The following is a 27,400-nucleotide window of genomic DNA, read 5'->3' on the forward strand; positions in this document are numbered from 1 at the left end:
TATTTTTCCCTTTTGCTTGTGTATTATGTACGTGTGTTTGCTTGAATACCACCATGACTGTTTATTTGTACCTTTGGGGGGATATTTGTGAAAGATGAGGTTTCACTGTAATGGTAATAGTCTGTAAATGTTTGTTTTCTTTGCTCCGGGGGCATTAGGAAAAAGGAAGCAAGCTCAGTAGGTTACTTTTATTATTATTTCTCAAATAGCTAATGTTGCCAACAAGATGTTTTTTCCAATATGTTCCTCTGACTATGTTCACCTGAGGATGTGCAGAGAGGCTGCTCCTTAATGATTACATTTAAAGTAAGGGATGGCAACTCATTTATTATTCAGACGTTGCCAATATCACCAAGTCAGTGTTTTCATCTTTATAATGAAGTCATCTTTATATATAACATAAAGGCAGTTGTGATTTAGCCTTTATTCTTTTGATATCCGGCACCACATTTGAATCTACCATGCTTAACAAAAAGACTATTTTTGATGTACCCACATGACAAAGGTTGGGTTCGTATCTCAGTGTAATTACTGCGCATTTTTTAAATGAAATTCTCTTTTCATATCGACTCGCCTGCCCGTAAACCACATTGTGGATGAAAGAGAAAGACAGAAGAAAGAATCAAGACAAAGAATCAGAAGCTCACCTCAGAGTGAAATGCAATCTAAAAACGATGAAAAAAACTTGAAGAGATGAGATCAAAGTGATTTTTTTCTCTTTTTTTTGTTGAACATTAAACTTTTACGCATGCTGGTTTTTGTGATTCATTTTACAGTTGAGAACTTAGCCTCCCTTGTGTGAGCTGACTAAAAAAAGCTAAGTATTTTACCTTTCTCAGCACCGTGATGTTTTTTTTTAATTTTATTTATTATAATTGGAACACAAAGTTTTATTTCAGCACTGCAGGGGCTGAACTCATTCAATTTCCCTGAAACAAAATCACCAGGTAATACGTCAAGTGACAGCAATGCTTCAGAACATTCACAGTCAGTAAATGTATATTGTTTCCGCACGCGCCTAATTGTCTCTGAGTAAGTGGGAGATGTGAACACACACACACACACACGTTCGTGTGCTCGTTTTATCAGCTAGATTTTAGATTCAAGTTTCTTTCAAGTAAAGGCCGACGGCTGACGGCGTTATTTACCATCAAGGTAGGCGGGCTGTTATTAAATTGAATGGATACATGACACAGTGTGCGGTTGTGCTTGTGTGTATGCAAGAGTACTGTAGATCTGAAGGTGTATATATCAGTGCACTTGTGTGTGTTGGCTGTGTGTGTGTGCACGCAGAGCCTGAAGCTTGTTGATTCTCTTCACTCTGAATGAGTGGGTCTGTCCTTAATTGAGCCTCCATGAAAAACCTCCTCTCACTGTGCGTGGAGATGCTTGTGGGCATCAGCCTGCACCGTGACCCAATGACTAAAGTATAATCCTGTGACTTTGAACCTCTTTCAAACTTCCTATCACCGGCAGTGTAAAACTATCTATAGAGTTGTGTTAATGTATGGGTCTATTTTTGGACCATGTTAAAAGAAGGATGCCTTCAAGGAAGACTCGTTGCGTGCATATGTTGGACTCGTATCTGTTCTTTCTATGGTGAGATAATACAGTGACATGACACTTTCATCTCATAATACATCTATTTTTACCTCTGTGTCAGAAGAAAGGGAAGGAAAGAGCCCCGTATTCTTTCATACGTTCCACCTCACACTTAAAACCTTTTCAGGTGTACTATAGGATGTTAAGTAATTTAATCTCTGCCATCAGGAGGAAGTTCTGATTTCCACTTCTGTAGAATACACTTTTTTCCAGGCTGTGTCCCAAAATCCAGACCCTCGGCTCAGATGAGATTTAGTTTTTAACTGTCTTGGAAGAAAAAATTGTGTAGAAGTTTATTCTAGGCACTCTGGGGGACTGTAATAAGTTATATTATACATACTGAAACATACTGAATACTGAATTCCATACTGAATATGACCTGATCAGTACAGATCTCGATCAGAGTTCTGTAGTAACCATGTTTGTCGTTCTTTACCAGACTGAGTATGAGTGATTATAAGTGATTTTGTATTCATAACTGGGAAAATGACTTGCACCAGAAAAGCCGACAGTTCAACAATATGGATGTTGATGTTTCCAATAATAAGAAATGGGCTAACTGAATATTTACTACTTTGCTCTTAGGACAATTCCCTTCCTTTTTACCTTAATTTGTACCAAAACGAATCTTTTGTTGAGCAAACTTTTGGATTTTATCAGTAAAGAAGGAAAGGAAAGGAAGGAAACTACAAATATTTGAAGTTTACAGGATCCTTCTCAAAATTCACGTTATGTGTTTAGCAAAAAACCCATGTTGACTGATACTATCATCGGATTTTATTGGCCTTGACTTGAGTTTAAAACACAATATCATGGCAGTGGTTGATCTCCAGAGCTGTTTTCCATGCTCGCTACAAGAAGTGAGTAAAAACGTCCGTGTACTGCCATTTGTCATCATCATGTCTTTTAAGCACGCATGCGAACCGACTGCTGAAGCTAGCCGAAGGGACAGCGCTTTAGCTAATGGCTGTGAACAAGACGGTTCCAGTTGGCTTTTCTCGCTCCTTCATCATCCGCATGCTTCTCATTTGTTTGGTGAATTCACTGGTTAAACGGCTCGTGTCGTGTCAGACGGCAGCTTCATGCTTGAGGGGAAGTTTCAGAGGAGAACATTTTCCATCTCCTCGGTGTAAAGCAGGCGGCATTGGGAGTCGTTTTCCTGCAAGGCCAAAGCCATTTTTAAAAGCATTAGGGGCACTGTCTGAAGCGAGGCATGCTTTAGATTGTAACATATGACTGGCTATCATTCCGCTATGGGGCTCTCATGATGTACCGTAGGTGTCAACATCCTTCATATGAGCGTTTCTGTTCACCACACGCATGTGAAAGCACACTCAAGTTGTCAGACTTTGGCCCGAAATGAAGGATGCACTCAGGTGGTCGATCTTGAAAGAGAAGTGCTAGGAATCTTCAGCACCGCGAGCGGGACGTCTAGGACATTGAGTGCGCATCTATTGAGAAAAAAAAATAAAAATGTTTTCCCCTCAATGAGACAAACTTTAAAGGATGCACGGCTCACACACGCTGGGATTCTCTCAGTTTCTCATTTATGTGCAAATACGCTGACGTTTCAACATTTCCACCCTAACTGATCAATAAAAGAGCCCGAGCCAGTTAGGTGTGATAAGAAGACTTCCATCTGGCGCTCACAAAAGGCGCCAGCTGAGAGCAGCCTGCTTCTCCAACATGAGATGCATTGTTGTGATAAAAGAGCCTCTTGAATACTGACTACACAGGCCCGGCTGTGAGATGTTTTCTTTCAACTCCCTCTGAATGGTCTTCTGCCCACATGCATACAGAGGCACGATGGGACACGCTAAAACTCATCAGGGACATGTGCTTAAAATTATTGCCAGCAAACATGAAAAAACACACATGCTACTGATGAAACTGCTTTTCCGGTTTTGTGTAACCAGCTGTCGCCATACTTGCATGATACAGCATCTCCGCAGGTTGAGTGAGATAACTCTTTATTCAAATCGCCACATTTAAAGCAAACTTCAGCTCGGCACCGTCTCGTCTGTGACAGCCGCTTCAAGGATCCACATCAGTTTTTTTCTTCCTCTGCGCAGCTTTTATTTCAGCGTGTCCTCCCGTTCGCTCTCCTCCACTCAATGGGGAGAGGATTACAGCGGCATCACTCAAACCGCGTCTCTACTGAAATCCATCTATCAACTCTCTCCCAGAGTGATATTTTTGTATTCCTCCCAAGTGTAAAGATCAAATATTTGGCATTATGCAGCAAAATGGATTCCAGGGTTCTTAGTCACGTTCGCAATCCCTAGTAGAGTTTTTTCCTGTATTTTTATCTTTCTAAAAGCCTTTTTTTTTTTTTTTGCAGATCAAAGGCATTTATTTATCATTTACAGAGGATGAGCTGATGGCAGTGAGACTCCCCACATGCACATAGAAACACACAAATGGATGTTTTCCATGTTGGCACACTAACAACCACACTGGAACAGCTACTGTATGTTCTTTGAAAACACATTTTCATGCGACGCGAATACCATCAATGACTGTTTTCTTTTTTTTTTTACTGAAATTTATGGACCAATTTTTTTTTTCTCTCCCCTTTTCTCTTCTCTTTCACTGTTCTACTTTTTGTCACTACTCAATAGGTGTGAGCAGACAAGATTGGTGAGGTTCCTTCCCAGCATGCCACCGGCGCAGCAGCATCGTGGGGCCACTGTGCTCACAACAGGCCGGCTCCTTGCCTTGGCTCTGTTTCTTGCTCTACAGGTAAAATGCTCTGATAAAATAACAATTTCTTCCGAAGCAGAGCTGCCCAGGGCTCTTTTTTTTCATATTCATTATTTATTTCCAATCTACTATTTTTGGCAGCCATGTTAATCACTTGAGTCCAGGCACAAATCCACTCAAGACTTATTCTGGCTGGCTGGATGATCAAAGAGAAGTGATGATTTGGACAACTGTACCAGCATCTTTTCTAAATGCTCTTTATATTTTATATTGTTGGTTTCCTGTACATTACGGGAAAGAGGACACTTAGCCTGACTAAAATTATAATCTTAGCCAGTATCCTACGTAGCCAATTAAGCTAACATTAGCTGTGTTGTGTGTAAGAGCGTCTTAAAGACACACTTGATGGCTACATACATGATGTTGTGCTAAATCTACATGTCCCAGGCAATAAGTTCGCCAGCTGTTGATGAGCCATGACTAGTTAAGAATGAAGAAACTGCATTGTTCTTGTTTTGCAGTATAGCTGGTTAGTCCTAATATTAAGGAGAGAAATTTAACTCTTATTTTGACACTCAAGTTGCCCAAGTAAAGTACATGTGTGGGAAACACTGTTATAGATTTAGCACAGGACAGCCTAGGACTGAGTTTTCCTGCAGACTACTCATATGCTAAGGGCACTGTGTCTGCGAACCCTGGCCTAAACTCGACTATCATCCAGGAATGGACTTCACATAGTGAGGACATACCACACAGTTGATTTAGTCACAAACGTGGCTTTTTCCCCGCCCAGTGAAATGTACCCTCAGAGGCCAGTGAAAGGTTACTTGGCCTTCGGAATAATGCATGATTGTAGGTAGAGTGCTACTTCACCAGATATACTAGTATTAATCAGACGTGCTAAGATTTACAGCGTAGCTTAACATAATCCTTGTACTTTTACTATTGTATAAGTTATTTGCTCTGCCTGACAAAAACAAACAGTCTGAAAATACTGACATTCTTTGCAAATGGCCTCAGTTTTTAATGTAAAAATAGTTGTGCCTATGCTGCAGCCAGTGAGAAAAACTCTTCATATACAGTATATTAATCTTGTTTTGTGTCCCCCTGGTGTCTTTTCTTAGTCTGTGCTCCATCATTTTGTAAACACAAGACATAAAGGACAAAAACAGCTGGAAACTCCCTGCGTCCGAGCCACATGCAGTGTTTTTTGTTTCATGTTGCCTCTCTCTTCAGGTTGCTACTCGTGCTGCTCCCTCAGGAGACACCAAGCTGGTTCGTACCACCAGAGTGAAGAGACAGACCCAAGGGGGGGATCAGCCCCCCTCCGCTTCCTCAGCCAACCAGACCATGCGGGAGCAACCCGTGGTCTTTAACCACGTCTACAACATCAACGTACCCTTAGAGTCTCTGTGCTCTGTCGACCTGGACGCCTCCACACCACCTGGCCCAGATGATGGTGAGGTCTTCTGATCGATCAAGTGTTTGGGTTTAAACTCACTGCCATCTCATCTGCTGTCCTCAAGGGACCTTTTGTTCGCATAGACACCAACAAACATGCTGTATTTTGACATTTTTAAGAGCTCTTCTTCTTGGTTAAAGGTCTCCGTGCTGAATTGGGGTCCAGCCCTTCTATGGAGGGTCCAATGGATCCTAATGGACCAACAGAATACACTGAGCAGACACTAGATGCTGACAGCCAGGTATGTGTATTTTTAAGCAACATTTTGGATTTGTTTATTTAGTTATAAAGCGTTTAAGGATACTTTTTTTTAGGATGAGAGACATGAAGAGACTATGAGTGACTTTATGGCATGGAGATTATACTGAAGGACAACATCTGTTTCATCACAAACTGATATTTATGGTGACGCATTATTTTATCCAGAATTAATTCAAGTCTTACATAAACAAAACCGAAAGTACTGTGACTTCAGATCACTATAACAATTCTTAATTTATGCCGGTAACAATTGAACATGGTAGTGAACAAGACTGAAATTATTAAAACATCCATGAAAGATTGTCAAAGCACCGCTGTAGCAGTTTTGGATCAGATGTCAGATTTCTCCACGATAAGTCTTGAATCACAAAGCCAACAGTGTTTTTTTGCAAACATTATAAGACATTCATGGCAAACAATAATAATCCACCTGAGGTGAGGTTGATAATGCCGCAGGAGAGGGGGTTTGAAGGGGCATTTCTGTATTTTTAAACCTGAGCCCTAAATTTAAAGGTGTTGATGTGGAAATGATTCATATTTACCAAAAGTTTTGTATTCGGTCCAGCAGATCCGCTCAGCTGGCAGTCGTGACATGGCTGCAATGGCTCTTATGTAATCCATTGGGGCAACTCCATCTGTCAAAGCTAGTCCACTAAAAGTGCTTGTTTTTGCTACTGACAGGCAAAGGTTGTCATCTGAGTATCTGACAACATTATTGAAACAATTCTTACAGACATTAGAGACAGACATTTTTGTTAATCGGTAAGATCTGCTTTAAAATCGCAGGGGGTCTGTTGCAGGAAGAAGATGGAGTTTGGAGTTTATTTAGACAAACTGCCAACAAGAATTTATTTTGCCAACTCATGGCTGAATATTAAACTGATTTTGACAATTTAGATTTAGAACAACTGTAACTGCTCAGTAAACTTACAGAAAGGGTCTTACACTTGAACAAAAGGTCTAGTTCTGTAGGAATTGCTTCTGAAATGTTGTCAGAAAGTCGGCCTGTCAATGTCAAAAACGGAACTGGTCCCAAAACTTTGGCAAGTATGAATTATTTACACACCAAAACATGTAATACAGGGCCCAGGTTTGAAAGATACTGCAATAAGGTACAGTTACTGTTTTGATTATTTTTATTAAACGATGAAAACTGACCATGGCCTCACTTGCACCTGTGACTTTCTAAGCCTAAATGTCTGAAGGTATGTGTTTGACACCAGAAAGATAGATTTTGCGTCACGTATCACCTTAAATTGAAGAAAATGTGTATTGGTCCATAACTGAGGAATAAATGCTCTCTTATGATTTAACTCCCTTGGGTACCAATATGCACTTCTTAACCTTACTTTCATTCTTCTTCAGGTAACATTCACTCACCGCATCAACATCCCAAAAGCTGCATGTGGTTGTCCAACAACGACCTCAATCCAGCAGCTCGCCACGAGGGTGGAGATGCTGGAGAGAGAAGTTTCCCTGCTCAGAGCTCAGTGTGGGTCTGGATGCTGCGGGGAGAGCTCCGCCGTGGGTGAGTTGACAATGACAACACGTATATGGATAAAGCTGGAGGATGTTGTTTTGTTTAAACAAGCCATTTTCCCAGTGTGTTTGAAAAGATATAAAGATTTAAAAACTGCAAGAGAAATGTTCGAATCATGCTGTCTCTATACGTGACATGGAGAAAAAGAACAGACATTACAATAAGCAGAAAAAACTGTTTATACAATGAAGGAAGAGCAGACAGACGGCTGCAGAATATTGATGCTGCGGGGCAGCTCACAGTCTCGGTCTAAAAGGTGTGGAGAAACCTTTGCTACTGGGGAGAAATTTGTTGACTATTCAGGAGATGCTTCCATTATAATATGAGGGGACTGAAACGGAGTTATATGATATATTATGGGTAAAGGATCTGCTCCATTGACACCATCACAGCTTTCAAATATTTTCTGAAAACGCTCTATCTCTACGGTGAGAATATGATTATCTCCGGCAGTCATGATCTGAATCAGAATGAGGATGAAATGCTCAGCTGAGGACGAGGACGATGGATAGATGGAAAAAGCACAAAATGAGACAGGTTTTCGTTGATGTCTTCACCGCCATTTTTCCCATCAAGGCTGTCGATGCATGCAGACTATGGTTGAAGGTTTTCCCATGATTTTTTAAATTATTTTCGTTTTGAGATTTAAACACCATTTTCCTGGGATTCCAAGGACTACTAGCACTTAGGGCTGCACGATTCTGGAAAAAATGTGAATCACGATTTTTTTTGCTTAGAATTGAGATCACGATTCTCTGGCACGATTTTTTTCACAAAATGTTTATTGCACTGATGAACTTGAACAAAACAAAAAAAAACATTGTAGTATGGCAGAGGCATACTACTATGCCTCTGCCAAAGCAATGTTTTTTTTTGTTTTGTTCAAGTTCTATCATTGGATGAGAAATGATTTTTACAAAAGTAAAAAAAAAAAAACGAGTGTCCAAGATGAGAGGGCATCCTTTAATCCTCATGTTGTACAGTGTTTATTGTGGCCATATCTTTGGCTAGGTGATATGTGATAGCTGCAGTGATCGGCTTTCTAAAACGGAGGCGTAATATTCCTCCTTTTCCAAAAGCCGCCTCTGGGGTCAGCGTAAACATATGACGTGACGTGACGCCCGAAGTTGGGCTGTGAACAATTGACAACAAATTTTTCTTCAAAATAACAGCGTTACATTGCACCCCATTGGAGTTTAGAACTGGACTTTAGAACTCTGGCTCCCTCCACCGAATCACGCTTTACCACAGGTTGAGGGAGGAGGCAGCGGCAGTGCTGCGTTTGGGGGCGCTTCAAAAAATCCGGGAGGAAAATAGGAGCAATTGTTTGTGATTCAGCTCGAGATATAAAATGCTTCAGAATCGCCATGTGTGAAAATGAGACCACATGTATGTGTGAATCGATTTTTTAACGATTTTTCGTGCAGCCCTACTAGCACTTATTACAAAAACAGAACAGGGTTGATCCACTTCACTGGGAAGCCATTTGTAAACTTACCTTAGCGGCTGTTGCGCTGTTAGCGGAACTGAGGACGTGCATTATGTGACATCCTCGGGACTGTCACTGTAAATTGTCCTTCACAAAAATTACAGTCCAGCAGCTGAAACAAATTGTCCACAGGCTTGTAAAGGCGACAGAGGGAGATGGGGAAGGTCTAGTCCGCTCACATATGGCCAATAATAAAAAAAAGGGATTAATACATGCAACACAAATTGGGACATAAAGCCCCTTTAATGTGGTATTAATTAGGTGTTAGAAAGGGCATCTGGTTTTCAGTACATAAGAGAGGCTCCGATTCACGTACACACATTTTACACATCCCAGCTTCTCTCTGATATTTTTCCTGGGGACCAGAACAAAATCATGGCAAGGCATCCTGGAGAAATAAACTGCCAGGATCGCAATTACTGTATTAATTTCTGCTACAGTGTATGAGGGCCATTGTAGGAAACAAAGACAATGTGGAGCTGGGTAGGAGGGAAGTTTTATTCCGACATTTTCATATTAAATCGACGATTTTACGAGGAGAAAAAAAAAGGATATTCTCCAGGTTTAAAGTGGTATAATAGTGAGAAAAACTCAAGGATTCTTGGGGATCAAAGTAAAAAATAAAAATAAAATTGTCAAGGATCCACATTGCTTCATATTGCAGTGTTGGAACCAGTGATAGGGCGGTTTCTGTAAATGTCCTAAGGATGCTGAAAATGGAAAACAAGTCAAAGTAATGTTAAAAACTGAACTCACCCTTTAGGTTTTATTTCATTGTAAACTTTTCATCTTAGAGTCAAGCAACATTTTGTCACATAATTCTGTTTACCTTTCTCCCCAGGTCGTCTGGACTTTGTCCCGGGCTGCAGTGGCCACGGCAGCTTCAGCTTTGACCTCTGTGGCTGCATCTGCGAGGAAGGCTGGACCGGCAAAAACTGCTCTGAGCCTCGCTGCCCGGATGACTGTTCCAGCCAGGGGGTGTGCGTCGAAGGGGAGTGTGTGTGCGACCGTGACTTTGGCGGCGACAACTGTTCGGAGCCACGGTGCCCTTCGGACTGCTCGGGTCGCGGGTTGTGCATCGACGGGGAGTGCGTGTGCGAGGAGTCCTTCACCGGCGAGGACTGCATGGTCGGGAGGTGCCTCAATGACTGCTCGGACCAGGGGCTGTGCGTCAACGGGACATGCCAGTGCCGGCCCGGTTACGTGGGAGAGGACTGCTCGCTGGTCTACTGCGCTAACAACTGCAGCAAGAAGGGAGTCTGCAAGGATGGATTCTGTGTCTGCCAGGACGGCTTTGCTGGAGATGACTGCAACTCTGGTAGGCTGTTACTTTTTATCCTTCGTGTCAGTTTGATCCTCTCGGCTGTTGTCGAGTTCAAGAAGTAGTTTGTATGACATTTGCAGTTCAATTCCCAGAAGCAAAAAACTTTGGGGGAGGAAGTTGTCCTCCCTTAACACTCCTGTCAGTGTGACCAGGAGCAAGTAGCTCACAGTAGAAAAACAGACTAAACAGATTTCAGAGCGACTCTGTGTGACCCTCAGATAGTTCAGCATGAACTCTCGGGGGCAGGACCAGGGTTTCTTTTCAAAATTGGAGCCGCAACGTTAGATGAAGTGCCTCGACCGCTGAGATTGATTTACTGGTATGTGAGCACATTTCTTTGTTCATGAGTCGCTGGCGCCATGACTGAGGTTTTATTCAGGTGTCAAAAATTGAATGCACGCTTCAGATTACAGTCCAGTCTTTATATAGAGAGCATTTTGATGCGTCTTTATGTGGTTTATTTACAGTGTGGGAGTAGTTCTGAAAAAGTAAGGGTGATGAAAAACAGATTTGTTCCACTTGATAAATAACACCAACTAACAGAAAATCTAGATCTCGCGCTGTAATCGATTCAGTACAGTGATGTCTGGAATGGATTGTTAAATGAGGCGGGGTGTTAATGTCTGAAACATTTGTGTAAACACCATCTGTCAAACGTGTACAATTAGGGCTAAACTTCCCTTAAAAGTGAAGGTATTCTTTTTAAAATAAAATAAAACTGTAAAAGAGCAGTACATTTCTACAAACCAGCAGTCGTTTGTTCATTTTTGGATGATATTCTGTATATATATGACCGGGACGATTATGAGATCTGCCTTGGATTTCTTTTTCTGAAAATTAAATTAGCTGACTAAGCAGCTAATCCTTTCAGCGCTGAATACAATATATAACAGAAACCTAAAGCTAATGGAAGGATAGCAGTTATTGACGTGTACCACTGAGGGCTTAGAGTTTGCAGACAGGAAAGTGGCTACAGCAGGAAATTTCATTTATCAGCACACATTTAACAAGAATAAAGGATGTAATTAATTCAACCACCTAGTGTAGCATTTAAATAGAAAGTACACCCTTTTACCCATGATGCTTCACAGCCCCCCCCCCCCCCCCGCGCGCGCGCTTCCAGGTGGCAGGGCACGTAACTTGCCGGACAGCAGAAGGTATAACAGCATTCATTTGTCAAAAGTCACATCCGTCCGCGGAGAGAGGTGTCACATTAGCTGCAGCTGAGACAGAGTTTCTGAGTCATGCTCGCCTTTGTCGATGAGCCCGGCTCTCCACGCCAAAGTATCAGATCCTCCTCTGCCATTTGAGGCAGCTGTCAAGAAAGTGAAGGATGAGGACAGACAGAAGAGCGAGCAACAGAGACAGGGATGGCAAATCATATTACTAAAGCTGATTCCTCCCACCATTTAATATCTATACCAAGTGCGGGAGTCCGAATTGCTTATTTCTTCGCAATTAGAGGCTAAAATAGCCGGCGCTTGTAGGGGATAGTTTGCTGAATACAAAACGAAGCAGTTCAATTACCAGAGACCTGTAGGGTGACAGGCTTAAGTGCTTCATGGTATCAAAAGCTGAAGAAAGCGGGATGTATTTTTGCTTCAATTAAGAAGGCCTATATTTTCCCACCACGTGCAGTAATGGAGAATTCAAATGGCATGTTTGAGGCATGCGGAAGGATACAGTGTATCTTCACATGAAAAATATATGTCAGTGCACAAAGCAAAGATCAGCGTGTTGATCAGAGTGGCATTTCATTTCGACAGCAGAGGAATTCCACGATCACGTCCTGATGCAACAGTGGAAAAGTGGCGGTGACACTCTCTCGTTGATGAGTGCGGCATTGTTGACAACTGACATTGACATTTCTCACATAGCTGTGGATGTCGACGCAGCTTTCACGCAGTGTCGGCCGCTTATTCATGACCATTCTGCTTTATTGCATCAACCAAGTGTGACTCGACGGCACAGCTTTTTTACTGACAGCAGGTCAGTCAGTAGTAGAAATTTCTAAGCCTACTGTGTAAAGCTGTTTTTGTCAGGTACATCATTAGGCCCATGAAAAGTTCAAATACATGTCTGCATTAAAATGCCCAAAGACGACCAGATCTTTTTTGTGTATCATTGAGATTTTATGTTCAAACCTGAATATATTACTCAAGGTAACGGTTCATTGAATCTGGTAGCCTTTTGCAACAACCTCCGGTGAATCTCATCAGATGATACGTCAGAGAATGTGGTCAGTGAACGTGACTAAACATAATATGAATAAAACTTAAATGCACTACCTGGTCTGTGAACATTTCTGCCTGAGCCACACAATGATTTGGGCAGCTGGCTCAGGAGGTGGATCGGGTCGTCAAGTAATCGGAAGGACCCCAATTGGATTCCCCGGCTCCCACGGCCACATGTCAAGGTATCCTTGAGCGAGATACTGAACCCCAAATTGCAAGGTTGGCGCCTTGTTCTATAGAAATGGAAAATTTGCATGATAGATTTTATCTCCCCTGCTACTTACACCGTTGTTTTGTTTTTCACTAAGAGCCCCCATGATGACAGAAATGACATGTTGTGGGTTTAACTGTGATATTATAGGGCTTTTGAGAACACCTCGTCGCACAATCAAGCACAAGCCTAAACCTGTGTGCTATTCATAGCCTGCCTCAGCAGCTTGAGGACACATACTGTTATTGTAGTTGTGCCTGAAATTGTGTGTCAGTGTGCAGCAAAAGTCCCTCAATAACCAAAGCTATTCTCCTGCACTGAATAGAAATTGATTCTTTTTTTCCTTGTATGACAAAGCTTCTTTGACAGTATGTATTTTGGAGCTGCCTTTTTTGCCAACCAAAAAAAGATTTGAATGCGAGTCTGATCTTTTGTGTGCTCCTCCTTATTTGGATGCTTAAGCAGAGTGTAGAATAAGAAAGCAAATTTGCATTTCAGCAAAGAAAACCCACAGGGTTTTTTTTTTAGTTTTTTTTTTTTTTAGCATACATTTGCTTTTCACCAATGATAAAACAAAATAGCAATTAGGTGTGAACATAAGGCACATTCATACACACAAAACACTCGTCTCTTTCAAATTCTTGAGAAACAAAGTAGTTGAAGTCTGGACTAGTTAGCACCTTTCCTTTGCCGAGATAATTCACCCATCTGACAGGTGTGGCTCACCATAATGCTGAGTACACAGCATGATTAGTGCACAGGTGTGGCTTGAGGCCGCTCTAAAATGTGCAGTTTTATCACACAATCCGATCCCACAGATGTTGCAAGTTTTGAGTTAACATGCAATTGGCATGCCGACTGCAGGAATGTTCACTAGAGCTGCCACCCATGAACTGAATGAGGTAGTGGGGCCATCAATATCCGGTGTGACCACCATTTGCCTCATATGCCACACCTGTCAGGTGGATGGATTATCTTGGCATCTTGGAAAAGAGCTCATGAGCGTGGATTCTAAGAGATTTTGCTCACAGTTTTGGAAAAATAAGTCTTAGATCTTTAACCCAAACTTGTGAAAAAATGGAATTAAAACAGTGTTTTGTTTATATTTTTTATTGTAAATCTCAACAAAAAAGGCCATATTTTATGCTGATACATCATACCTGACAATCAAAATAACCAAAAAAATAACAGCATACAAAAGAGCACATTAAACTTATATACCTTAAAGCTTAAATAGTAAACACTTCACTGCCCATAGTCATCCTGTTTTTGTGCTGATATTCCATTCTTTTCACAAGCTGCATATTACTTGAATTCACAGTAGATATTGAAGATCAGTATTCTTTCATCCTAGTCCTCAGGGACCCCCTCTTTACATGTTGTACATGTTCCCCTGCTCCCACACACCTGACTCGAATAATCAGCTCATCATCAAGCTCAGCTGAAGCCTGATAATAACCCATCCCTTTGAATCAATGTGCTGTGTCAGAGAAACATCTAAAACACACACAGGCAGGGCTCCCAGAGGTCCAGGATTGAACACTGCTGTAGATTCCTCCTTTCACATGTTATTAAAAGCAGTATTTTTTACTCCGCTGCCTCAGGACTCGTACAAACTGAGTTACCACGGACAGTTGCTTGCCATCTTTGTAATAAGCGATGATAGGCTTTGTAGGGCCGTTTAAGTTATCCAGCTGGACTTACCTGAACTTGCTTTGTGATACAGTCCCACAGTTGGTTTGTTACTAGGATATGTAAATTAAAACAAAATACAAAATGCAATTCTTTACTTACTCAAAGCAAGGAAAACCATCCTGAAGCATTGTGTGTTCGGGTTCAACAACAACAGACTGAATCCTTGACCCCCATTTAATCGGAGAAACTGAAAACAGATCTTATTAGGCACAATTCCATAATATTGTGCGTCAGACACAAACTTTCGGTTTAGTCACTAAAGCTTATGAACGAGAGAAATGCCATTACATGAGGTAGCCGGAAGGTAAGTTAGCCCGAAGGTAAGTTAGTCCTCAGATGATAAACTGACCTCCATTGTCAGCTGGAGTTTTACCTTTTAAGGTTTTTTTAGTTTAGTGGGTAATGCCGTTTCTACCAATCAGTGCGTGCTGATTAGACCTAATGAGACTTAAAGACTCCAGGCAAGATTGCTGAATAACCTTCAGCAAGTTGCCCTTTTGTAACAAACCTTGGGAAAGATACATGACTCACCTTCAGCATTCAGCACCAAAACATTCAGCATTTTAATGAGTCTGCAAGAGATATAAACAGTGTTTGTATCATCCTGTTCACGTAAGTAAGTATTTCACAAAAACTTGTTGTGTTCTTGTGTTGGCAAGCATGCAGACAGCCCCTTCATACCGTTAAGCTGTCTGTTATCCGAAGACCTTGTCAGGAGCTCAAGAGCAAAATGTGCTTCAACTGAAGTTAGAGTAAGACAGAAAAACAAGGACATGAAGTCAGAAACTGAAAACTGCTGCTGAAGTTGGACACTAGCCCAGTCACAAAGGTCAGAGACTCTCCTGATACTCTGCAATCGGGAAATGTTGAGAAATTCAGGAGAGTAAACAATATTATTTGCATACAAATTAGCAGCTTGTTGGTGACCTTTAACATAGCAATAACAAGGTGAGAACTCAGCGCTTCCCTTTCTTTAGCAAAGTTACAGATTCTCGCTCTGACTTTGTTAACTTTTTCGGGGAAACCTTTCCCTAAGTGCCCACTTGAGAGTTCGCCCTTCACTTACTCTGGGAGTTTACGTCTTTACTCTTCAAGCGGCTTGTCTGTTCAGCCTCCTGCATGACCTCATTCAATCACTCTCTTTCTATCCCATGGATTATTGCTCCTTTGTTTCGTTTGTTATTTCCTTCATAGATGCGACAGGTCTAATTGGTGAAATAATTCTAGCTGTAAAGTAAATGCTGCAGCAGTCGTCCCCAGTGCAGGTTCGCTGTTTCGAAATGAGCCAACTGTTGTGCGGCATGTTCCCAATCTTTCCAGTGTTTGAGGAAGAATCTGCAACGGCTACCAGAGCGTCCGCAGGTTCCCCGAGGTGGACTCAGCGCTGTGCTATAAAGTCCTGTATCACAGGATGTAGAGATGATCGAGGGGTGAGAGGTTGTCTATCACACCATCACACTTGCTGCTCCTTTGTTCCTCTGTGACTCTCTCTTCTGTTCTGTTTCATCCTTAGTCATTTACTCTCCAGAAGCGTATCTTGTCCAGTCTTTTTCTCTCTTGTTCTGTCTTTGAATCAGTCTTGTTGTTTCTCCCCCCCAAAAAACATTTTTTTTACCTTCTCCTCTCCATTGTCCTTCACCAGGCTCTCCTCCTCCTCACCCTTGTTGTTTTTGGCAGGGGGAGCTGTAAACACTCTTGTTTATGCCTCCACATTTGCATTCAGCACCACCGTCTCAGGCTTATGGCTTGACTTTCTCCACTTCAGCCCGAATGAATGACAGCGCTTCTCCCTCTCATGTTTAACACTCAGCCTGTTGTTGACACAAGCACTGGCTTCTTTTACTGGCTGGAATGCACGTACTCAGTGCAGTCTGGCCAGCTGACATGTGTTACAAAAGATACAGTTGCAGAGACTGTTTTCAGTCAGGGAGATAATGGCACATGTAAGAATGTTGTGTGCATGGGCAGTATTTCGAAGCACTCTTGTTATGATAATTTTACCAGTTACTCGGCCTTCATTGACCCTGGATGGCAAAATCATGCAGTGAATGAAAGCAGGGCCCTCTGTTAGCAAGGCCATGTATTTTGGTTTTATATACTAAATATAAAGTCTTGCACCACATGTGGCAATTCATATGGATGTATAGAGGTTTGATGGTGGTCTGATGTCAGCCCAGGCATCTGGACTGCTGCCTATTTCTGAAGCACCACAATGGAAATAATGTTGCCTGTTAACAGGGTTGTGTTTACAAGTTTTTTTTCAAGAGAAGTGTCCATTACAAACCCCCCCATTTTGTGTCATCGACAATGACTCTAAGCTCTCAGGTTACAATTTAAGATGTGTTTGACGTTTTCATAAATGGGGCCATGGAGGTAAACTTTTCTTTGGTACAGAGTTTTTCTTCATAATTTTATTTGTCTGAGGAAAATGTTGATATTCCCAACAACTTTCTTTTCTCAGTCAGTATGTTGTTTTTTTATATATCCTGCATTATGTCACCCACTCGGTAGCTTGCTAAAATGTAAGCCTCAGTTAATCACTGGAGCGCCAAGCATATTGTGGTAGCTCACAAATCAATTTAAAGGCTGCATAAGTGTTTGACTTTATTGTGTTATTGTATATTTGACACTTGTCCAAAGATGTGTGACCCGGGGTTCTTTCCCAAGTGGTGTCAAAGTAAACTTAACTGAGAAGACTGCTGACTCTGAGACATACTTTGTAAGTTGTCTGGGAGTAATTTTTTAACCTGTTCTTGTGCCTGGAAATGTATGTAAAATTATCCTAAAATGCCATTCCCAGTCTCACCCAAAGTAAATGTACCATTTGGAGTATATAGATGGTTTGGGGCACTTTTGAAAGAAGAAACTCTGTAAGTGCTTCTGGCATTAATCTGTAGGTGTTTGAACGCTAAATTATCTTGCATCCTTTTTTCTTTGCAAAAATTGGCCTACAGAGGACCTGTCTCTGCCCCTTTTTGCTGGCAAACACAACGGGTCAACATCATATAGTCTTACATTATCCACGTTCAAATCAGATAACAATATGACTGAAAAATGAACAATTAGCTGATGTTTTTTCTAGGGAATTATTCTGGTGCCTGGACCCCTTGCTTGAGTGCAGAAACGTATCAGTTCTTAACTTCCTTATTTACACCAACTTTGTGGACTTAAAAAAAGTCAAAAACAATTGCTTATGTGGCAAACCAGCCCATTCAAAAAGAAAAACGCTTAAAAAGTACATTAACTTGCATCATTATTTAGTTTAGGGCTTTAAAACTGATAAATTGCTGCATGTGAAATCTCATTGGTTACCTGATGCATCAGTTACCCAGAGGCTGCCATGTAAGTTGCTCAGGAGAGAGGAGATGAGGAAGAGTGGGTCACTTATCTACACAATCATTCACTGTCTGTTATAGGCTCTATGGTGGATGATTCACAGGAGTTGTAGCTCTTACACCAGGGATACACAAGTTAGTCAACGGCTGTCTGAGACGCTGAATTTATGAATCGTGGGTGTGAAAATCTTACCCTACATATTAAAGCATGCAGAGCTTTGCTATTTTCCCACTAAAGTAGGATATATCTCCAAGTGGCTTTACAGGTGATATAATGCTTATATTTTGCAATTATCATGGTAAAACCACAAACACAAACAAGAAAAAACTACAAATAATAAAGTTAACATTGCTATTGTTTAAACATTTTATTCTTATAGTTTTTGTTTTATGTCTCAACAGTTGCACCAGTCATGAACCTGAGGGTACGAGGTGTGACTGATCGCACTATTGACCTGGAGTGGGAGGGCTCAGTGGTGCTGACAGACTTCTTAGTGACCTACACACCGAGCAGCGCTGGAGGTAAGTACAGAACTTTTTGAAGCAGGGAAGTTAGCAATAGAAGCTTCAGTTTATTATTTTAAAATAACACTCAGCTTCTTTAAAAAAAAAAAAAAAAGGTGTATAATCAGTATCTTTTTACCTGTCTCCCTGTCAGGTATCCAGTTAGAGCTGAGGATTCCAGGGAACATCACCACCATCACTGTCACGAACCTGGAGGCAGGCATCGAGTACAACATCAACGTGTTCGCTGTCATTAACAACAGTATCAGTGTCCCTGCCAGCATCACTGTTTCGACCTGTAAGTGCAGTCAGCCCTCTGGGTTATTTTGACAAAATACCCTCACGGGAGACCTAGAAGATATTCCACTGAAGCAATGTTTGATCTAACAGAATATAAAATGTAACACATTGTGCTGTACATGTATCCTCACATGGATACAGCTGTTCATAGGGATACACACACTCTCTCTCTCTCTCTCTCTCTCTCTCTCTCACACACACACACGCAGTCTCGCACTTTTTTTTTTATTAAATCCTGCCGTAGATGTTTCCCACTGTCAATGGAGTGAGAAAACCACCTGCTCTTGTTTCAACTTGTTGTGACTCTTATCTGTAACACCTGTTCAATGTCACTTACACTCCAATACACACACACAAACACACAACAAAACACATTTCAACAGCTTCTGCTTGTGTACTTCCTGGTCCGTGTTAATGCCGGGTCTTCAGACCTGACAGAGAAACACACCACTTGCTTCCATGCTTATCAGAAATATGGAAACCCACCAAACCCCTTGATAGATAATAGCCTATTTTCAGTGTTAAACAGAATGTTGTATCCACTCGACATCATCTGACTACATACAGTGTGTATCCATTAGTTCAGTATTGGCTGATAAAATGATCCCCCATTTCACAGATAAGTGAATTTAATTTTAGTGATTGCAGATTTCAGAGTAATGATGTCAATTTAGGACAGTTAAGCTTGACTGAACCATTTTTGCAGTGATTTCATGATTTGCTGGGTTGTATTTGCTGAACTTAATTATGAAACGTAGTATTTGATAAGGACACAGCTACCAAAGCACTGTGTGAGTCATTGAATATCCAAGCTGAAGAAAAGGGCTTTAGACTGGTTCTTAACAAGCAAGCGTTACCGTTTTGAATACTTTTCAACAAATATCAGATCAGTCTTTTGATCAATAACATTTTTTGCCTTAGTGCAGCGTCCCTCAAGAAAAACGAGTAAAGACTGAGACAACAGGGCTGGAAAACAAATGTAAAACAAAACGGTTGAGCATTGGACACCTTCAGTATGAGATGAAGTAGTGATTTATGGGCTGTGCAGGTCACTGAAGAACAATAATATGTCTTTGGCTACCTCTCCAGACCTCTCCAATCCGGACGGCTTAGTCTTCAAATCCATCACTGAGACGTCAGTGGAGGTCCAGTGGAGACCGTTCTACTATTCCTTCGATGGCTGGGAGATCAGCTTCATCCCCAAGGTAGAGTACAGCTGTGTGTGTGTGTGTGTGTGTGTGTGTGTGTGTGTGTGCGTGTGTGTGTGTGTGTGTGCGCGCGCGCGCGCGAACGTGCGTGCATGTGCTGTCAGTCCCAGTGTAAGACTGCACTACAGCATGCTGAAAGACAAGTACACTGTCCTTGTCTGTGAGAAGAACATACCGGCCCACTCCTCCCTCGCACACATATGCTTTTTTTTCCCATTTTGCTTGTTGACCAAACAAAATATCCTTGACTGAAAAGAATTATTTTCAAATCTCACCAATGCCAACCTCTAAACGACTTTGAATATCTGTGCGGAAACGGGAAGGAAAATAACTTGATGGATTTAGGTTTTCTTGGGGGTTCGCTTGACTCGAAGCCCATACCAAATTAGACAAGCGGATTGTCTTAAGCTTATTGGCTATTAGATGGATGAGCCATTAAACCCTTTTTCAGAATAACCCCTTATAACACCGTAGCAAGGCCAGGTTCAAAGCCAGAAAGCAAAAAAAACATTTCTTTCTAATTCGTGCTGTAAACTCAGGTACTCTCTGCACTCTAATCTCATGCCCTCTCACAGTAATTGGTTTTCTCCTTTAAGGTGTTCTCATGGGGCAAAATCCTTTGGTGCGGTCGGACTTCAAGCATGAAATCTGATGTCAGATGCTTTTTTTTGTGTTTATTTCAATCCCTTTTGAGGATAGCCCATTTCTGAATGGAACAAGCACCAGGCTTCCTAATTTCATTTTATTGCTTTTAGCCTTCCCCCCCTCTCTTTCTTTCTATCCAATCTTCGATGTCACCCCGCAGTGTCTCTTCTTCTAGCACTTTCCACCCCCACCTTTTCCCTCTAATCTCTATTTTTTTGACTTTCCTTCCATCACCTCTTCATCTCTACCCCGGAGGTACCTTCCATTTCCTTCTTTCTCTCCCTTCCTTTTCTGTATGTGCTCTTCCCTCTATCATTCTTCGCTTTTCCCTCCTTCACTCCAGCCGCAGGGGAAATCATATTATGAGTTGGCAGTCCCGCCCCCTGTGGATTTAATCCAGCAATGGGGATTGAGAATTTTGACAATCTCGTAATGGAGGTAGGCATGAAAGCTTTTGCCTATGCGACCAAATACAGAACTCGCTACTCTGTAAAAAGGAAACAGAGAGCGGCAGAGAGGGGGGCGTGAGCTTTCAAGATCTGAAGTTAACACTGTTAGAAACAGCTACAATATACAGTATATCTGACATTCCAATAAAGTATCATGCTGCCGGTGGTTCTCATAGCACAAACCTACCACACCATCTAATTATACTCTAAGCTTTTTGCAATAAATCGTTAAATCTGTATAGCAATCAGGCAATCAATACTGCTGTCAGTAGAACTCTACTTGTATCATATTACTCATTTTGTATTAGTATATATGTTTATATAATTTATGTGACATCTTCAAAAAAGAAAACCAGAGTTTCTATTTCCTGGAGGCAACATTAGTTTGAATGTTGGACAAGCTGCTGTGGCTTTCTTTTGAAAATGAAATTCACACACATGTCCATGCATAACGATAAGGGTTTCCCTGAAGTATCTCCACATTGGGATTCATGTTGTGTAGTCAACAAATGGTCAAAGCTCAAAGGTTAGGGCACATGATGAGGCTGCAGCTATGGGACTGTTAAAACTGAAACCGTGCCAGGCAAATTCCACAAACAGCCAGAAATCCATCTTTTCTCTCGCTAATGAGAGAAACTGCCGCTCGTTAAAGAAAACATGTAGGTCGGGTAAATAAGGTGAGAAGCAACCCCTCACACTCCAAGCAGCGTGTTATACATGTACATTATGTATTAGGTTTGACAAAGGTAAAGCCAAATTACAAAACACTACTTGCTCACCCACCTCTAGTAGTCTCTGCAATCTTTTATTTGCTTATTTGAGATGTCTGGTGCCTGCCCAGTACTATGCGAGTGAATGGAATTAAACTTTTGGTGCACACAGCATTGAAAAAAAACATTGTTGTTTTGTTTGTTTGTTTCATGAAACAAACAAACAAAACAACAATGGTTTTTTTCAATGCTGTGTGCACCAAAAGTCTTCTCTTTTGGTCTTCTCTTCTCCACTCTTGATAATCCCCAGGACAACTTCTATTTCAGATGTGTTGAATGTCAACAGTTTTCAAGATTAATGATCCCATTATTGCATATTCAATTATATTATGAAGGAGAGGGCATGAAAACATCTCATTTAAAAACAAATCATATAAAGTTGTGATATTTTTTTCTTTCCAATTTTATTCCAATTTTCTCCTTTTCCAATAATTCCATTGACTATCTGATTAGTATCCAAGTGTTTTTCTCTTCCTTCACTGTTTTGAAAATGTGCTTATAATATATGCGGAGAATGCGTGCAATTATTATCCGTGTGTGTGCGTGTGTGTGTGTGTGAAATGTGGTTTCATCACATGGTGGATTTGAAAAGTTTGGGTTTCCTACTATTAATATTTGCTGCTATACTTTTCAAGTATAAAATTATTATATTTCTTATATTGCTTTCTATGAATAATAAATGGATTATTAGAACCCGTTATTGGCCATAAAATACATGCTGTCTTACCTGAAAAACTAAATTACCCCTATTCAGTAACCAAGAAGAAAGAATGGGCAATCAAACTGTCTAACATTTTTGTCACCTCAACAAAATTAAAGGGATAAAAATACCTCCCCAAGGACCCCAAAAAAAATTGCTCCCGTCATTCCTCATCCAAGCAACCTTGTCGGCAGAAAGAATGATGACTAATTATGAGCACACAGACGCATGAGATGGGAGTGGGATATACCATTATGGAGACTCATTTTGTATAATTTAGCATCGCCTTCATTTAACTGTATTATTATTGAGATTGAGCACCAATTGTTATTGGACCATTAACATTGTGCGTTACTGCCCACCCTGGTAATTCAGTTGAGGTGATTAAATGGATCACATCTCTAATTATAGTTTTAATTTAGGAAAGTAGCAAGCTGTTGTATGTTCTGTTTTAATAGGAGCCTTCGTATGCAAGGCTTTTGGGGTTCTTGGAGCAGCAGTAGGTGTAACATCTGTCTGTCGGCAGGAAGTGCATGTGCAACACCGATTCTGCGAGAACAGCTGGGAATAGCAGGGGCTCCATATGGATGAGTGGCAGGCCTTTGGAAATGTACAGAGTGCTGCCTCTGCAGAATACAGCCTGAGAAATACCAGTGTAGCATTCATACCCATTTCTGCCGAGCAGCACCGTTTGGGAATTTAATGCGCTACACCATCCAAAAGTTTCAAAAATAATTCAAAATAAAAGGCTAGAAAGTATGAAGTTCAGAAAATACTCCAAAGAATTTAAATGGATGAGTCAATATTTGTATCTCACTGGTGAGATAGTCATTTATCTGCCAGGTCCCATATCTCCACTGAGAGAAGAAGTTTAAGATGCAGGCTAGCTGATATTTACCCAAAAAAAGCAAAGCAACAACGTAAGCCTATTTGTATCTCTATGTAGCCCAGTAAATCCCTAATTTATTCAGGGAAGGGCATTGAATTCTTTAAATCACCTAACTTATCTGCTAATAATGAACAATAAGGTAATGTATCTATATTTCTATATTTAAATTGTCTTGAGTCTCCTTTAACCAACTAATAATAAATCACTCACCAGACTGAAATCTGTTTTAAAAATAATGAACTTCTTATTTACTTTTCAAAGTTTCAAATAGCAAAATGAAATAATATTGAACTCCTTTCACCAGCTTCAGATGTCACAGCAATATTTCCTGTCAGCTGCGACACACTATAACCAAATTCAAGTTTCCTTAATTCAAATGCACATTGAACTCAGTGGGCCCACACTCATTCATGTACACACCTAAGCCGGCATACAATAACAGAATATATAGAAACCCTGTGGAAGCTTGAGAGCAGTGCGGCCCAAAAGTAACGGCCGGCTCACTTAAATGCACAAAATTAAAGTGTGGTACCTTAAGTCCAGTCTCTCAGTCTCTGGTGAACAAAAGGACAGGTGGGTGTCTGCAGCTTTAACCAGTCTCTCGGTTGGGGTGATGAACATGATGGCACACAGGTCTCCAGTGACAGCTTTAAGTTGATACTGTAGTGTGAGCTCAAAGCAGTCTCTGATGAGTCTTCAGGGTTTCCATGCTACAAACAAAAAACAAAAGCCTTAACGCTAGCTGGGTTAGCTAAAACAGTGGCTAAGAGTCCATTCACTTTGCTAACGAACGCTAACAACATACACTCGGTATGCTAATGAGCTAGCACTTGAGGCTAATGCACAGGCGACTGTACACACTTTGAGGAGAAATATCTTTAACTGCTCACAGAATCATGTAAAGTGAGTATCTTGACACAGACTCACATGTAGAAAGTCTGTTGCACCAACTCTTCATGGTCTTTCTCTCTGTCACAAGCCACACAACTTAACTCAGACTCTTACTTACTGTTTCCCCTCACCTCTCCAACAACCACCTAAACCAATGAATAATCAGAATATCTCTTGTTCACAAGTACCACCTCCTTTTACAACCATGAACTCTTAAAAATAAAACACACTATTTATAACAATGCAGGGTAATTTTGACCAGGTTACATCTATCTCTGTTTCTCCCAGGATAATGATGGAGGAATGACTGCACAGCTGCCTAGTACCATCACTTCCTTTATACAGACTGGTTTGAGACCAGGGGAGGAGTACACAGTTAACCTGGTGGCACTCCGAGACCAGGGACGAAGCCAGCCAGTCACTGCTACCGTCACAACATGTAAGTGATATTAAAAACCGTACTGATAAACCTAGACATTTTGATATGATATCATCAGCATCGAGTTTCGCTTTAACACTGTTGTTTTTTTCACATTACGGATTTCTGTATTTGTGTTTTTTGTTTGTTCTCTCTCACTGGTTTGAGGTGGTTGTTATTCATTTAAACCTGATGTTTGTTCTTTGGGGCACCAATCAGGATTTAGAAATATTTAAAATGCGATTACAGTTGTTTGCTTGTTTGCTTGCACTGACAACAGCAACACCCTCATAGTAATTATGAAACCAGTAAAAAATGTTGCTCATTTAGTCATAAACATTTAATCTGTGAGCTTTAAGGTAAGTATCAGATTTGTGGGCTGAAGGGAGTGCATACAGTCCTCAAGTCAGAGATATTTTTGAATACATGCATAAATGGTATAATACCAAAAAGTTTAATAACTTAATAAAGTAAATGCAATTATTAACTTAAAAACCAAAGGTGACATTTCAAAGTTGCTTGTTTGTTTAAGCATCATCCAAAACCCAAAGGTTTTCATTTAACAATGATTTCTATAACAACAGATAAACAGCGAGTCCTTAAATTTGGAAGCTGAAAGAAGCACTTTTTTATCATTTTTGCTTTATTAAATGCTTTAATAATAAAACAGTTACCATAGCTGTCAACAGTTAATTTTCAACTTATCAACTTACCATTTCAGTACCAAATGTAGCATTATTTTAGTATTCCCTCCACTTTGTAGACTGCCACACACAGAGCAAAATACCCTGACATAAGCAGTTACTATTGCCTTGACATATTTGTTAGTCTGCCACCATTTATGTCCCTGACGTGAACCTCACTGAGGTATCGCCCCAGCTCCTCACCCAGCCAACACTACTTGGACAGCTGTAATAGATCCAATTCAAACCTCATCCATAACAATTCAAACTCTGATGTCTGCAGTCAAAACATCATCAATTTCCTGTCAAGTCTTTGTTCGTTCCGTGGGTTGTAATTAAGTATCGATTAATAATTCATGGAAGCCATTAATTTTTCATGGTGGCACACTGCAGGACACCTTATTGGATAAAGAAAGAGAAAAAGACAAATTTGAAGTCACTCAATTATTCATAACAAAGATTTATCCTTCGTTGGAGGTGGAGGGAAAGCTGCATGGAGTCGGAGGAGAACCAGAGGGAGAGGACAGCTGATGTGGGAATTGGTTCTCAACAGCTGTCTTGCTCAGGATGTTTTCTAGGAGGAGACCCAAGGGGCCAATTTCTGTAAGATCAAGGATCAGGAGGACCTGTGATGTGTCACGCCTGACTCTGGGACTTGTTTAGATCTCAGAAGCCTAAAGAAAGACTTTAAGGGAGAATTTGATCATCTGTCACTCGGTGTGTGAATTGTATCATAACCCCCGGGGCAATCAGTAGGGAATAATAAGCTATTACAGCACAATATGCTACTTTCATTTTAAAACATGTTTGGTAAACAAAGCATTGTGATGTGCTAGTTTGGTGAGGTCTTCGACATTAAATGACGTTTGTCACCTTTTTTAGACCGAAATGGGTAATTATTTAAATATCTCACCAGAAAATACCACTGCTATACCAAGTGCTAATTATCACCTTTTTGAACACCTCATTACCTTGACTGAAATTCCCTTATATTTGCATTGATGCTCTAACAACAAGAAATTGCAGAGCGAATGTTTAGTAAATCCTACTTCTGTCATCCATCCATCCATCCATCCATCCATCCATCTATCCATCCATCCATCCATCCATCCATTTTTCTGAACTTATACAGGTCCAGGTTTCATTGGCAGCAAGCCAGCAATAATTTCTAACTCGTTCCCAAGGTAGAAAGAACTCTAATCTCTCTAGATCTGGGTCTTTCTTCTGGGTCTTACCTTGGGGTCTCCTAACAGTTGGACATGCCTGGAAAACCCTCAAAGATGGTGACCAGGAAGCATCGTGGTCAAATGTCCAAATCACCTCAACTGGCTGTTTTTGCTGCAATTTATGTTGTATCCCTTGTATGTATGTGCTTCTTGCTGCATCTGTAAGGGTGAACCCAGCTACCCTACGGAGAACAATCACTATCAGCTGCTTGTTTCCACGTACTAAGGCAGTCCCCAAGGCAGTATGGTAGGATGCCCATATTACGGCTGATTGTGGCGCACATGCTCCAGTCCCCCCTTTTAAAAATGGAATCATCAACTTGCTCCACCAATCTGCAGACGCTGTTCCCGACCTCCATCTGAGCCAACAGGCTTGTCAGCCAACAAAGCCCACCGATGTCCAGAGCTTTCAGAATCTTAAGACTAATCTCATCCATAACGGGCACCCTGCCACTGAGGAGCTTCTTATTACCTCAGAGACCTCTGCCTCCGCCATAGATTACGTTTTCGTTGGGTTCAGGGGTTCCTCAGTGTCCTCTTACCACAATAAAACCAGTCAAGATCAACACTTCTCCTCCCCTGCTGACGTCAGCTCAAGCCAAGCCTTCACTTCTTGAGTCATCTAATGATTTCTCCATATCCTTTCACTGACGTTACCACTGAAGCCACAGCCCTTCTGGTTTTCTGACACCTTTCTGCTGCTTGAGGAAATCCCCCGGGTTATTTAAGCCTGGAAGGCCTCCTTCAGCTCTTTAGGTTTTCATATTGTCGACACAACAGACACAAGCAGCCATCTGACCACATTTCTGAGCATCTACCTCCATAATTCATGTTGTATTTTCAGCTCTCCTCTTAGATCAG

General features: G+C 41.1%; 1 protein-coding gene across 6 annotated transcripts in view; it reads left to right on the forward strand.

Moving 5' to 3' along the window:
* tnr (tenascin R (restrictin, janusin)) overlaps window positions 1-27,400 on the forward strand; it is a 180,751-nt gene that overhangs the window by 100,788 nt on the left and 52,563 nt on the right. For all 6 annotated transcript variants that reach the window (XM_030403216.1, XM_030403212.1, XM_030403211.1 and 3 more), the window contains 9 exons: window positions 4,224-4,344; window positions 5,542-5,764; window positions 5,908-6,008; window positions 7,394-7,556; window positions 9,899-10,375; window positions 18,259-18,378; window positions 18,515-18,658; window positions 19,750-19,865; window positions 24,501-24,651. In XM_030403216.1, the coding sequence (XP_030259076.1) occupies window positions 4,261-4,344; window positions 5,542-5,764; window positions 5,908-6,008; window positions 7,394-7,556; window positions 9,899-10,375; window positions 18,259-18,378; window positions 18,515-18,658; window positions 19,750-19,865; window positions 24,501-24,651 (1,579 nt within the window). In that variant the 5' untranslated portion in view covers window positions 4,224-4,260. The remainder of the gene's footprint in view (window positions 1-4,223; window positions 4,345-5,541; window positions 5,765-5,907; window positions 6,009-7,393; window positions 7,557-9,898; window positions 10,376-18,258; window positions 18,379-18,514; window positions 18,659-19,749; window positions 19,866-24,500; window positions 24,652-27,400) is intronic.

The sequence above is a fragment of the Sparus aurata genome, chromosome 21 (assembly GCF_900880675.1).
Source record: "Sparus aurata chromosome 21, fSpaAur1.1, whole genome shotgun sequence".
Classification (NCBI taxonomy): domain Eukaryota; kingdom Metazoa; phylum Chordata; class Actinopteri; order Spariformes; family Sparidae; genus Sparus; species Sparus aurata.